Raw genomic sequence first — 14,074 nt, forward strand, 5'->3', positions numbered from 1 at the left:
ATCGACTGACCGGTATGGCGGGGTGTGAATAGAAACTCTGTATCAGACTGACTGGTATGGGGTGGGGGGAATAGAAACTCTGTATCGGACTGATCGGTATGGGGGGGGGTGGGGGAATAGAAACTGTGTATCGACTGACCGGTATGGGGGGGTGAATAGAAACTCTGTATCGGACTGACTGATATGGGGGGGAATAGAAATTCTGTATCGGACTGACCGGTATGGGGGGTGGGGGAATAGAAACTGTGTATCGACTGACCGGTATGGGGGGGTGAATAGAAACTCTGTATCGGACTGACTGGTATCGCGGGGGGAATAGAAACTCTGCATTGAACTGACCGGTATGGGGGTGGGTTCGTGCTGAGATAGAGGCCAGAGGTGACTGGTGGACTGCGGACGAGGGTCGCGCCAGGGAGGGAGCGTGGCGGGTGGCGTTGGTGTTGGGAGACGAGTGCTGAGTCAATGAATGCATTTAAACGGACATCAGCATATCTCTGGATAACGGGGAATCACGCGATTTGGGGAATGTGCTGGAAAATGAATGTTCTCACTGAATGACCGACATATTCCTCATTAATAAATTCTCAAAGCGGGTGAGGGCCGAGGGGGGAATTTCTAATCCTGGTGCTGCGGATGTGAATTGAGGTTCCACCGATTTCACTTTAAAAAGCCAGGGAAGGAGCGAGGGCGCCGCTGTGTCCGTCTGGTCATCCCAGATGCCCCATTCTCCTATGGATGGAGCCGGTCATGGTACCGACGCACGCCGCTACAGCCCAGACGTGTCTGCTGGTTAATCGGTTCTGTCAGCCTGGGCACATGTAGTTCACGGGGATACCGGGCAGGACCCACAAATACATGCAGTAGGCTCTTGGTCTGCGCTACAGGGGGCGGCCAGTGCCCCCCTCCCACCGGTGATAGTCCCTCGGGGTGGGGATCTATCCCGGTGGTGTCAGAGGGGGAGGTGTTGAAGAAGAGACGCGGACACAGAGGGTGGGGTCACATTGCAGTTTACTGTCACCAAACACGGGGTATATCCGGTCTGCAATCGGTCCCGACGTCCCACACCGCAGCTGCTCGCTCGCTGCCCCTCACACTTCCATTTGCCCCGGATCAGGGCAGCAGGAGACCATGGCCCGGTTTGTCCCATCCCCCAGTGCCCGTTCCCCCACTGTCTCCCTCCAATAGCGTCCCCATGTCCTGTCACCCGGTAACCCCAACCTCTGAGTTCGTCCCTCAGTATCCATCCCTCTCATAGAGACTGTCCCTCACCCAGTCCGTTCCCCCACTGTCTGTACCTCTCCAAGTGTCCATCCCCAGTGTTTGTCCCACTCCCAGTGTCCACCCCCTGGTGTCTATCCCAGTCCCAGTGTCCATCTCCAGTGTTTGTCCCTCTCCCAGTGTCCACCCCCGATGTCTATCCCGCTCCCAGTGTCCACCCCCGGTGTCTATCTCACTCCCAGTGTCCATCCCCAGTGTTTGTCCCTCTCCCAGTGTCCACCCCCGATGTCTATCCCGCTCCCAGTGTCCACCCCCCGGTGTCTATCTCACTCCCAGTGTCCATCCCCAGTGTTTGTCCCGCTCCCAGTGTCCACCCCCGGTGTCTATCTCAGTCCCAGTGTCCATCTCCAGTGTTTGTCCCTCTCCCAGTGTCCACCCCCGATGTCTATCCCGCTCCCAGTGTCCACCCCCGGTGTCTATCCCACTCCCAGTGTCCATCCCCAGTGTTTGTCCCTCTCCCAGTGTCCATCCCCAGTGTTTGTCCCGCTCCCAGTGTCCACCCCCGGTGTCTATCCCACTCCCAGTGTCCATCCCCAGTGTTTGTCCCTCTCCCAGTGTCCACGCCTGGTGTCTACCCCTCTGTCAGTAATGGCCCCCCAATGTTCCCCCTCCTCCAATATGCAGGATTGTCTGTTTCTAAGGCTCCTGTCTCCTGGTGCCCGTCCCCTAGCGCCCTGGTCTCCTGGTACCCCATCCCTCCCACTGTCCCTGGTTTACAGGATTTCACTCGCTCAGTCACTACCTCAGCTTGGCTCCCGGCGCCCCTCTCCCACCTCTGGGGAATCTGAGCTGTAGCAGTGCCTGTGGAGGGTTTTTGACTCTTTCTTTCCCCACAGACACACCTTGGAGTGTCCAGCACTCTTGGCATTTAGCCCAATTCAGCATTCCCGTCACCCAGTTCCTTAGAGTGGGTGACGGCCCCCGGACTCCCCTTCGTTCCGAATGGTCTGAAACCACCGCCTGTTTGTTGTGATACATCCTCCACAAATTGGGGACGAACAGTGCTCTGGGTGTTCGAAACAGACCCATCCCGCACCTGGAACCCACCGTAGATGGAAACATCATCAGGTGACCAACAGCTCTCTCAGCCCCGTACTCCCTCAACTTCCTCTCCAAGTCCTCAGACCTCCATCGTCACTGGGTGTGCATCCCAGAACGCCATCCCCAGCTGCCTCCGGGGGCACCTTCACCAGAACTACAGCGGGCCTCACTCCCAACCCCACCCTCTCAGGGGCAGAGAAGGGCGGGTGGTAAATCCTCACCCCACCCTCTCAGGAGCAGAGAAGGGCGGGTGGTAAACTGAGGCCCACTGGCTACCGCCGCTCTCCCACACAGATGAAGGCTCTGAGGAACCGGGCGAGGAACTGATACGGCTGAGTTCCAGTCTTTGCCCAAACTGTCCGGGTTGAGTTCTTGCTCCAACCGTGTCCGTAGTCTGCCTCTTTCCAGATTTAATCCAGTGACGGGGTGGGGGCCGTGATTGGACCTCAGTGCATCTCCTGCCCCAGAGGCCGATGTTGATGTTCGCTGTGGGACAGGCTCAGGGCGTTGCTGCTCACTGCCTGCCCTGCCCACGGCTCTACGCCACCACCCAGCGCTGACTGAGTACTGCCACCTCGCAGGGGTTGATCACCAGGACCCTCGGGCTGTCCTCTGCACCTCCCAGCACCTCACTGTCCAGACAGTAATGAGACAGCTTGTGCTCGATCCGAGAGCCAGACCTCCGCCATCGCTGTTGGGATAGAAAGATACAGCGTCGGGTTATAGTACACTGTCTACTGAAGGTTACTGACTGTTCCCTCCGATAGGATGGTGCAGGAGTGTCAGGTTACACTGTCCCACCTACATGTGTCGATAACATCACCCATTGCAGTTGGGATAGAGAGGGGGACAGCGTCTGGGTACGGCACACTACCTACAGGTGACTGTACTCCCTCTGATCAGAGAGAGAGGGACAGGGTCAGGTTACAGAGCACCGTCTACAGGTGGTTACTGACTGTACCCTCTGATCAGAGAGAGAGGGATAGGGTCAGGTTACAGAGCACCGTCTACAGGTGGTTACTGACTGTACCCTCTGATCAGAGAGAGAGGGACAGGGTCAGGTTACAGAGCACCGTCTACAGGTGGTTACTGACTGTACCTTCTCCGATCAGAGAGAGAGGGACAGGGTCAGGTTACAGAGCACCGTCTACAGGTGGTTACTGACTGTACCCTCTGATCAGAGAGAGAGGGACAGGGTCAGGTTACAGAGCACCGTCTACAGGTGGTTACTGACTGTACCTTCTCCGATCAGAGAGAGAGGGACAGGGTCAGGTTACAGAGCACCGTCTACAGGTGGTTACTGACTGTACCCTCTGATCAGAGAGAGAGGGACAGGGTCAGGTTACAGAGCACCGTCTACAGGTGGTTACTGACTGTACCCTCTGATCAGAGAGAGAGGGACAGGGTCAGGTTACAGAGCACCGTCTACAGGTGGTTACTGACTGTACCCTCTGATCAGAGAGAGAGGGATAGGGTCAGGTTACAGAGCACCGTCTACAGGTGGTTACTGACTGTACCCTCTGATCAGAGAGAGAGGGACAGGGTCAGGTTACAGAGCACCGTCTACAGGTGGTTACTGACTGTACCCTCTGATCAGAGAGAGAGGGACAGGGTCAGGTTACAGAGCACCGTCTACAGGTGGTTACTGACTGTACCCTCTGATCAGAGAGAGAGGGATAGGGTCAGGTTACAGAGCACCGTCTACAGGTGGTTACTGACTGTACCTTCTCCGATCAGAGACAGAGGGACAGGGTCAGGTTACAGAGCACCGTCTACAGGTGGTTACTGACTGTACCTTCTCCGATCAGAGAGAGAGGGACAGGGTCAGGTTACAGAGCACCGTCTACAGGTGGTTACTGACTGTACCTTCTCCGATCAGAGAGAGAGGGACAGGGTCAGGTTACAGAGCACCGTCTACAGGTGGTTACTGACTGTACCCTCTGATCAGAGAGAGAGGGACAGGGTCAGGTTACAGAGCACCGTCTACAGGTGGTTACTGACTGTACCCTCTGATCAGAGAGAGAGGGATAGGGTCAGGTTACAGAGCACCGTCTACAGGTGGTTACTGACTGTACCTTCTCCGATCAGAGAGAGAGGGACAGGGTCAGGTTACAGAGCACCGTCTACAGGTGGTTACTGACTGTACCCTCTGATCAGAGAGAGAGGGATAGGGTCAGGTTACAGAGCACCGTCTACAGGTGGTTACTGACTGTACCTTCTCCGATCAGAGAGAGAGGGACAGGGTCAGGTTACAGAGCACCGTCTACAGGTGGTACTGACTGTACTCCCTCTGATCAGAGAGAGAGGGATAGGGTCAGGTTACAGAGCACCGTCTACAGGTGGTTACTGACTGTACCCTCTGATCAGAGAGAGGGGGACAGGGTCAGGTTACAGAGCACCGTCTACAGAAGTTATAGGGTTGCTGTCACATTCAGAGGAGAGGGTTAGACTCTACCTGCAGGCATGTTACTGACTGTACCCATCACTTACAGGACACAGAGAGGGACAGTGACAGATAGCAGTGACACTCTGTACAAGCAGAGCCCAGAGGTGTACAAAGTGAACAGCTACACACAAAATGCACGTGTACACACATACATGCCAGGAGGGGTAGGTGTCTGCTCCTCAGTGGCACGGATATTCAGTACTCGGCGGGCGGGCGGGGGGGGGGGGGGTCCAGTGCTCGGCGGGGCAGGCGGGGGGGGGGTCCGGAGCTCGACGGGGCGGGGCGGGGGTGGTCAGGAGTGGGGCGGGGCGGGGCGGGGGGGGGGGTTGCTGGATCTGGGGACCCACGTGGGACTGACATTACCTGCTTTGCGTCCTCGTCACTGCACGTTGCGAGAATGACCTGCGATGCTGGGAACAGGGAGGCCACGGAGAGACAAAGCTGTCGCTGGATGATGTGCTGCTTGTGACTGAAAGTCCACTCCTGGTGGGGGGGGGGGGGAAAGATCAAATGTTGTGAGGGAGCAGGATAGAGCAAGGGCAGCCAGTACTCCCACAGCACAGAGGAAGGTGCAGACCACATCGGTGGAGGGGACGGTCAGACGGCTGTCTCAGTGAACCCACCATGTTTGTGTGGTGTGCAGTCACCATCATACCTCACTGATAACTAACTCATGTCAGTGAAAGTCGGGGAACTTTCCCGTTACTGTACCACGACCCTGGTTGACTGAGTCTCTGCATTGAAACTAACAGCGAGTGCTGCTGCCTCAAAGCTCCGGAGAATGGGGTTCCACCCCGACTGTGCGTGCTGATTCCTGTGGAGTTTGCGTGTTCTCCCTGCGACCAGCCGCACTGGTTTCCACACACGTACCCGCTGACATCGAGTTCGGTGGGAACCCGTACTGTAAGGGGTTAAAGTAAGTTACAGTGTTTGAGTGGAGGGTTGAGAGAGCTTTTCAGGGAGATAAATGGGACAATGGAATGATGGGATTGCTCCGAGAGACAGCATTACAGTTGACGGGCCAAATGGCCCCAATAAGAAAATAGAACGTGCGAGCCCTGCGAAAGGCTGGGTAGGCTGTGAATGTGTTCTGAGACTGGAGGGGGCTGAGGGAAGACCGTATGTAAAAGCACAAGAGGTACTGAGAAGGTGAATGGTCCCAGTCTATTTCTCAGGCTTGGCTCGATACAACCAGAAGGCAGGGATTAATTGAGTGGGCAAAGATCTCAAAGAGACTGGAGCAGCAACTTGTTCGCCCAGAGTTGGCGTGTGTCTGGGATGAGCTGCCATAGGAAGAACAAGAACAAGATTTAAAAGGTACTTACATGGATAGGGATGGGCCAAGCACAGGCAAATGGCACCAACTCAGGGAGCTGCCTTGGTCAGCAGGGACAGGGTGGGACAAAGGGATGTTTCGCTGCTGTACGACACCATGACTCTGGTGTCTGGTCTGTTGAACCATTCATGGAGTTGAGGCACTGGATCATGATTCCATAGCTTTTGTAGTAACCGCTGACTGGACCTGTGAACTGTGGGCTTGAGTTTGGCGCTGGGTTCGGTTAGTGAGTCACGGTGGTTGTGTGCTCGGTTAGTGAGTCACGGTTGTGTGGTCGGTTAGTGAGTCACAGTGGTGGTGTGGTCGGTTAGTGAGTCACGGTGGTTGTGTGCTCGGTTAGTGAGTCACGGTTGTGTGCTTGGTTAGTGAGTCACGGTTGTGTGGTCGGTTAGTGAGGCACGGTGGTTGTGTGCTCGGTTAGTGAGTCACGGTGGTTGTGTGCTCGGTTAGTGAGTCACGGTTGTGTGGTCGGTTAGTGAGTCACGGTGGTTGTGTGCTCGGTTAGTGAGTCACGGTGGTTGTGTGCTTGGTTAGTGAGTCACGGTTGTGTGGTCGGTTAGTGAGTCACGGTGGTTGTGTGCTCGGTTAGTGAGTCACGGTTGTGTGCTCGGTTAGTGAGTCACGGTGGTTGTGTGCTCGGTTAGTGAGTCACGGTGGTTGTGTGCTCGGTTAGTGAGTCATGGTTGTGTGGTCGGTTAGTGAGTCACGGTGGTTGTGTGCTCGGTTAGTGAGTCACGGTGGTTGTGTGCTCGGTTAATGAGTCACGGTTGTGTGCTCGGTTAGTGAGTCACGGTGGTTGTGTGCTCGGTTAGTGAGTCACGGTGGTTGTGTGCTCGGTTAGTGAGTCACGGTTGTTGTGTGGTCGGTTAGTGAGTCACGGTGGTTGTGTGGTCGGTTAGTGAGTCACGGTGGTGTGCTCGGTTAGTGAGTCACGGTTGTGTGGTTGGTTAGTGAGTCACGGTGGTTGTGTGCTCGGTTAGTGAGTCACGGTGGTTGTGTGCTCGGTTAGTGAGTCACGGTTGTGTGCTCGGTTAGTGAGTCACGGTGGTTGTGTGCTCGGTTAGTGAGTCACGGTGGTTGTGTGCTCGGTTAGTGAGTCACGGTGGTTGTGTGGTCGGTTAGTGAGTCACGGTTGTGTGGTCGGTTAGTGAGTCATGGTGGTTGTGTGCTCGGTTAGTGAGTCACGGTTGTGTGGTCGGTTAGTGAGTCACGGTGGTTGTGTGCTCGGTTAGTGAGTCACGGTGGTTGTGTGCTCGGTTAGTGAGTCACGGTTGTGTGGTCGGTTAGTGAGTCACGGTGGTTGTGTGCTCGGTTAGTGAATCACGGTTGTGTGCTCGGTTAGTGAGTCACGGTGGATGTGTGGTCGGTTAGTGAGTCATGGTGGTTGTGTGCTCGGTTAGTGAGTCACGGTGGTTGTGTGCTCGGTTAGTGAGTCACGGTTGTGTGCTCGGTTAGTGAGTCACGGTGGATGTGTGGTCGGTTAGTGAGTCACGGTGGTTGTGTGGTCGGTTAGTGAGTCACGGTTGTGTGGTCGGTTAGTGAGTCACAGTGATTGTGTGCTCGGTTACTGAGTCACGGTTGTGTGCTCGGTTAGTGAGTCACGGTTGTGTGCTTGGTTAGTGAGTCACGGTTGTGTGGTCGGTTAGTGAGTCACGGTGGTTGTGTGCTCGGTTAGTGAGTCACGGTTGTGTGGTCGGTTAGTGAGTCACGGTGGTTGTGTGGTCGGTTAGTGAGTCACGGTTGTGTGGTTGGTTAGTGAGTCACGGTGGTTGTGTGCTCGGTTAGTGAGTCACGGTTGTGTGCTCGGTTAGTGAGTCATGGTTGTGTGCTCGGTTAGTGAGTCACGGTGGATGTGTGGTCGGTTAGTGAGTCACGGTGGTTGTGTGCTCGGTTAGTGAGTCACGGTTGTGTGCTCAGTTAGTGAGTCATGGTTGTGTGCTCGGTTAGTGAGTCACGGTTGTGTGGTCGGTTAGTGAGTCACGGTGGTTGTGTGGTCGGTTAGTGAGTCACGGTGGTTGTGTGGTCGGTTAATGAGTCACGGTTGTGTGCTCGGTTAGTGAGTCACGGTGGTTGTGTGGTCGGTTAGTGAGTCACGGTGGTTGTGTGCTCGGTTAGTGAGTCACGGTGTTTGTGTGGTCGGTTAGTGAGTCACGGTGGTTGTGTGGTCGGTTAGTGAGTCACGGTGGTTGTGTGCTTGGTTAGTGAGTCACGGTTGTGTGCTCGGTTAGTGAGTCACAGTGGTTGTGTGCTCGGTTAGTGAGTCACGGTGGTGTGCTCGGTTAGTGAGTCACGGTTGTGTGCTTGGTTAGTGAGTTACGGTGGTTGTGTGGTCGGTTAGTGAGTCACGGTTGTGTGGTCGGTTAGTGAGTCACGGTGGTTGTGTGGTCGGTTAGTGAGTCACGGTTGTGTGGTCGGTTAGTGAGTCACGGTGGTTGTGTGCTCAGTTAGTGAGTCACGGTGGTTGTGTGGTCGGTTAGTGAGTCACGGTGGTGTGCTCGGTTAGTGAGTCACGGTGGTGTGCTCGGTTAGTGAGTCACGGTGGTTGTGTGGTCGGTTAGTGAGTCACGGTGGTTGTGTGCTCGGTTAGTGAGTCACGGTTGTGTGGTCGGTTAGTGAGTCACGGTGGTTGTGTGGTCGGTTAGTGAGTCACGGTTGTGTGGTCGGTTAGTGAGTCACGGTGGTTGTGTGGTCGGTTAGTGAGTCACGGTTGTGTGGTCGGTTAGTGAGTCACGGTTGTGTGCTCGGTTAGTGAGTCACGGTGGTTGTGTGCTCGGTTAGTGAGTCACGGTTGTGTGGTCGGTTAGTGAGTCACGGTGGTTGTGTGGTCGGTTAGTGAGTCACGGTGGTTGTGTGCTCGGTTAGTGAGTCACGGTTGTGTGGTCGGTTAGTGAGTCACGGTGGTTGTGTGCTTGGTTAGTGAGTCACGGTGGTTGTGTGCTCGGTTAGTGAGTCACGGTTGTGTGGTCGGTTAGTGAGTCACGGTCGTGTGCTCGGTTAGTGAGTCACGGTCGTGTGCTCGGTTAGTGAGTCACGGTGGTTGTGTGCTCGGTTAGTGAGTCACGGTGGTTGTGTGCTCGGTTAGTGAGTCACGGTTGTGTGGTCGGTTAGTGAGTCGCGGTGGTTGTGTGCTCGGTTAGTGAGTCACGGTGGTTGTGTGCTCGGTTAGTGAGTCACGGTTGTGTGGTCGGTTAGTGAGTCACGGTTGTGTGCTCGGTTAGTGAGTCACGGTTGTGTGGTCGGTTAGTGAGTCACGGTTGTGTGGTCGGTTAGTGAGTCACGGTGGTTGTGTGGTCGGTTAGTGAGTCACGGTTGTGTGCTCGGTTAGTGAGTCACGGTTGTGTGGTCGGTTAGTGAGTCACGGTGGTTGTGTGGTCGGTTAGTGAGTCACGGTTGTGTGGTCGGTTAGTGAGTCACGGTGGTTGTGCGGTCGGTTAGTGAGTCACGGTGGTTGTGCGGTCGGTTAGTGAGTCACGGTTGTGTGCTCGGTTAGTGAGTCACGGTGGATGTGTGGTCGGTTAGTGAGTCACGGTTGTGTGTTCAGTTAGTGAGTCACGGTGGTTGTGTGGTCGGTTAGTGAGTCACGGTTGTGTGCTCGGTTAGTGTGTCACGGTTGTGTGGTCGGTTAGTGAGTCACGGTGGTTGTGTGGTCGGTTAGTGAGTCACGGTTGTGTGGTCGGTTAGTGAGTCACGGTTGTGTGGTCGGTTAGTGAGTCACGGTGGTTGTGTGGTCGGTTAGTGAGTCACGGTTGTGTGGTCGGTTAGTGAGTCACGGTGGTTGTGTGGTCGGTTAGTGAGTCACGGTTGTGTGCTCGGTTAGTGAGTCACGGTGGTTGTGTGGTCGGTTAGTGAGTCACGGTGGTTGTGTGCTCGGTTGGTCATTCAGCATGAGGTTAGTGGAATCAGGAGATGAGGGGAATGTGGCAGAACGAAATGGAACTGGTGTAGGATTGGCGATAATGGGAGGTTGATGCTCAGCATGGACCTGGGAGGCCGCAGGACCGATTTCCAGAGCTCCATCCAGATATCTCAGTGGGACACACAAGACCAGCAAGGGACTGCAGGGTGATTGCTCTGGCTGGCAGTTCAGGAATTGGCAGCAAAGGTAAACGTTGAGAAGGAGAAAAATGTCCACCCCTGACAGATTGTGAATAGTTGGGATTCTCAGCTCCGATTTCCAAGTGTGCTCATGGCTGTGATCTTCAAATATTTGGGCTGTAGTGAATTAACGTATCTGACCACAGGTGGGAGAGTGAGTTGGTGGTTGTCGATTAACTCTGATCTTATTGTACGGGTGATGTGATGCCCCAGGCCCACGTCAGAGATTTCATCACATGTAACAGCCTTGGGTTCCGTTACCTGGCTTGCCGTTCGGCTGCAGGGCTGAAGTGTGACAGTTAGCTGGTCCCCATCCAGAGCTCTGACTGTCCCCACACATTCCTGTCTCTGCCGGATAACAGCTGGGAGGGAATCTGCTTCAACAGGAATCCTGCAGGAAAATCACCAAATCCCAGAGTCAGACTGGTCAGGGTTTGTGTCCCCGAGTCAGACCGGTCAGGGTTCATGTCCCCGAGAGTCAGACTGGTCAGGGTTGGTGTGCCCGAGAGTTGGACCGGGCAGGGTTCGTGTCCCTGAGAGTCAGACCGGGCAGGGTTGGTGTCCCCCAGAGTCGGACCGGGCAGGGTTGGTGTCCCCCAGAGTCGGACTGCTCAGGGTTTGTGTCCCTGAGTCAGACCAGGCAGGGTTCATGTCCCCGAGAGTCAGACCGGGCAGGGTTCGTATCCCCGAGAGTCAGACCAGTCAGGGTTCATGTCCCCAAGAGTCGGACTGGGCAGGGTTCATGTCCCCACGTCAGACTGGGCAGGATTCGTGTCCCCGAGAGTCGGGCTGGGCAGGGTTCGGGTCCCCAAGTCAGACCGGTCAGGGTTCGTGTCCCCGAGAGTCGGACTGGGCAGGGTTCGTGTTCCCGAGAGTCGGACCGGGCAGGGTTCGTGTCCCTGAGTCAGACCAGGCAGGGTTCATGTCCCCGAGAGTCAGACCGGGCAGGGTTCGTATCCCCGAGAGTCAGACCAGTCAGGGTTCATGTCCCTGAGCCGGACCGGTCAGGGTTCATGTCCCCGAGAGTCAGACCGGTCAGGGTTCGTGTCCCCGAGAGTCAGACCAGTCAGGGTTCATGTCCCCACGTCAGACTGGGCAGGATTCGTGTCCCCGAGAGTCGGACCGGGCAGGGTTCGGGTCCCCAAGTCAGACCGGTCAGGGTTCGTGTCCCCGAGAGTCGGACTGGGCAGGGTTCGTGTTCCCGAGAGTCGGACCGGGCAGGGTTCATGTCCCCAAGAGTCAGACCAGTCAGGGTTCGTGTCCCCGAGAGTCGAACTGGGCAGGGTTCGTGTTCCTGAGAGTCGGACCGGGCAGGGTTCGGGTCCCCAAGTCAGACCGGTCAGGGTTCGTGTCCCCGAGAGTCGGACTGGGCAGGGTTCGTGTTCCCGAGAGTCGGACCGGGCAGGGTTCGTGTCCCCAAGAGTCAGACCGGTCAGGGTTCGGGTCCCCAAGTCAGACCGGTCAGGGTTCGTGTCCCCGAGAGTCGGACTGGGCAGGGTTCGTGTTCCCGAGAGTCGGACCGGGCAGGGTTCGTGTCCCCAAGAGTCAGACCGGTCAGGGTTCATGTCCCCCAGAGTCGGACTGGGCAGGGTTCGTGTTCCTGAGAGTCGGACCGGGCAGGGTTCGGGTCCCCAAGTCAGACCGGTCAGGGTTCGTGTCCCCGAGAGTCGGACTGGGCAGGGTTCGTGTTCCCGAGAGTCGGACCGGGCAGGGTTCGTGTCCCCAAGAGTCAGACCGGGCAGGGTTTGGGTCCCCAAGTCAGACCGGTCAGGGTTCGTGTCCCCGAGAGTCGGACTGGGCAGGGTTCGTGTTCCCGAGAGTTGGACCGGGCAGGGTTCGTGTCCCCAAGAGTCAGACCGGGCAGGGTTCGTGTCCCCAAGAGTCAGACCGGTCAGGGTTCATGTCCCCCAGAGTCGGACTGGGCAGGGTTCGTGTTCCTGAGAGTCGGACCGGGCAGGGTTCGGGTCCCCAAGTCAGACCGGTCAGGGTTCGTGTCCCCGAGAGTCGGACTGGGCAGGGTTCGTGTTCCCGAGAGTCGGACCGGGCAGGGTTCGTGTCCCCAAGAGTCAGACCGGGCAGGGTTTGGGTCCCCAAGTCAGACCGGTCAGGGTTCGTGTCCCCGAGAGTCGGACTGGGCAGGGTTCGTGTTCCCGAGAGTTGGACCGGGCAGGGTTCGTGTCCCCAAGAGTCAGACCGGTCAGGGTTCGGGTCCCCCAGAGTCGGACTGGGCAGGGTTCGTGTTCCTGAGAGTCGGATCGGGCAGGGTTCGTGTCCCCAAGAGTCAGACCGGTCAGGGTTCGTGTCCCCAAGAGTCAGACCGGTCAGGGTTTGTGTCCCCAAGTCGGACCGGGCAGGGTTCGTGTCCCTGAGACAGACCGGGCAGGGTTCATGTCCCCGAGGGTGTAGTGGGACTGGACACTGACAGGAAGCTTGGGACACAGTCATCCGCAATACACACTCTAATCAGAGGGTGTTCTTAGTGTGCTTGGGCTGGGTATAGCCAGAGGGGGGGGTAGATTTCTGCCCCACCTGCCTGTTTCTGTGCTCACTCATTGGTTGCTTGATGAAGAATAGAGTGGCAGGCGTTAATGCATGACTGTTGTCAGTGGGTGGGCTGAGATGGAGCTGACTGTGTACTGCAGGACCTGTTGCCCTCCCATGTCTGCCGTGACTGTGGAGGTGGGCTGGTCCCTCTCGTCAATATCTCGACTGATCCACCCCTCTCTGGGTCACACTCTCTACCCTCACCCATGGCTTCTGCCTCCTCATCCCACGCCACTGACCCCTCTAGCCCAGTGAGAGATTGGAAAGCCCCGTCTCAGACCCCTTCCTCCCCCTGAGCCCCCCTGCAAGATCCGGAGGCCGTGGAGATGACCATTCCCAGTTTACTAATGACAGAATGGAGAGTCAGGCCCCAGGGACCCCCACCAGTCTTCCCCATGTTCTGGTGGGGGATGATCTGTAGCCAGGGTGGTGCTGAGTTGGGGTGAGTGGGACGGAGGGGTTAGAGGGAAAGGGTGAATCCCTGGATTCTCGGGCCAGGAAGGATCCCTGGTGATACAGGCTGGGCAATGCATCGTGGTGTGCCTGTACAGTGTGCGCTGCTGAGGAAGGTGAGGGTGTGTGTGTCACAGGACAGGAACCCACCTGAGTTCGGGGTAGATGTTCTCCAGGTACCACCGGAATGATTTACATTTCAGTTCCTTCCTCAGCTGTAGTCGGCTCTGCACACTGAGGGAAATGCAGCAGGTATAATCACTGGACAACTCCTCCTCCTCCCCAAAACTGTCTCCCTCATCCACCCGCACCTTCCCTCTCCTCCACAGACAGATCCTTCCTCAGTTTCCAGGTAGGATGACAGAAAGGGTGGAAAGGCATGTGGGAGTAACATGGCAGTGACAGTCACAGCAGGTGGGTGGTGGTGGTAATGGAGGGAGGGGTGTGTGGGTGATGCGTGGGGAGATGTGTGTAAATGGGGAGAGAACTTCTAGAGGGATGTGCAGGGCAGGGGACTCAAGAGGTATGTAGTGGGGCAAGGAGATGGATGGGTGAGAGAGGTGTTTTTGGGGGGAGGATATGCAAATGAAGGAGATATGGAGTGAGGGAGGTGTTTTTGGGATGAGGGTTGTTTCTTGTGGGAGGATGTGAAGGGGAAGGACATGGGGTGAGGAAGTGTTTTCAGGGGGAGGATATGGAAGGGGAGGAGATATGGAGTGAGGGGGGTGTTTTTTCAGGAAAGGATTTGGAAGGCGAGGAGATATGGGGTGAAGGAGGTTTCTGGAGGAGGGGGAGGTTTGTGGGGGTAAATGGGTTGGAATCACTGTGAGCTGTGGTCACAATTTGGAAGGGAACTGGAAGTAGGACTGGGAGGGAAGGAC

At 56.4% G+C, this 14,074-nt stretch overlaps 1 protein-coding gene across 1 annotated transcript in view; it reads right to left on the bottom strand.

The window, feature by feature from the left end:
- Nucleotides 1–1,015: 1,015 nt before the first annotated feature.
- The window catches only part of galnt14 (UDP-N-acetyl-alpha-D-galactosamine:polypeptide N-acetylgalactosaminyltransferase 14 (GalNAc-T14)), a gene marked incomplete at its 5' end in the record, with an annotated part of 48,379 nt that continues 35,320 nt past the window's right edge, over nucleotides 1,016–14,074 (bottom strand). Inside the window, 4 exons of the mRNA XM_072250029.1 lie at nucleotides 1,016–3,010; nucleotides 5,129–5,248; nucleotides 10,458–10,587; nucleotides 13,344–13,427. Coding sequence (XP_072106130.1) covers nucleotides 2,858–3,010; nucleotides 5,129–5,248; nucleotides 10,458–10,587; nucleotides 13,344–13,427 — 487 coding nt within the window. The remainder of the gene's footprint in view (nucleotides 3,011–5,128; nucleotides 5,249–10,457; nucleotides 10,588–13,343; nucleotides 13,428–14,074) is intronic.

This window comes from Mobula birostris, unplaced genomic scaffold, assembly GCF_030028105.1.
Source record: "Mobula birostris isolate sMobBir1 unplaced genomic scaffold, sMobBir1.hap1 scaffold_1237, whole genome shotgun sequence".
Classification (NCBI taxonomy): Eukaryota; Metazoa; Chordata; class Chondrichthyes; order Myliobatiformes; family Myliobatidae; genus Mobula; species Mobula birostris.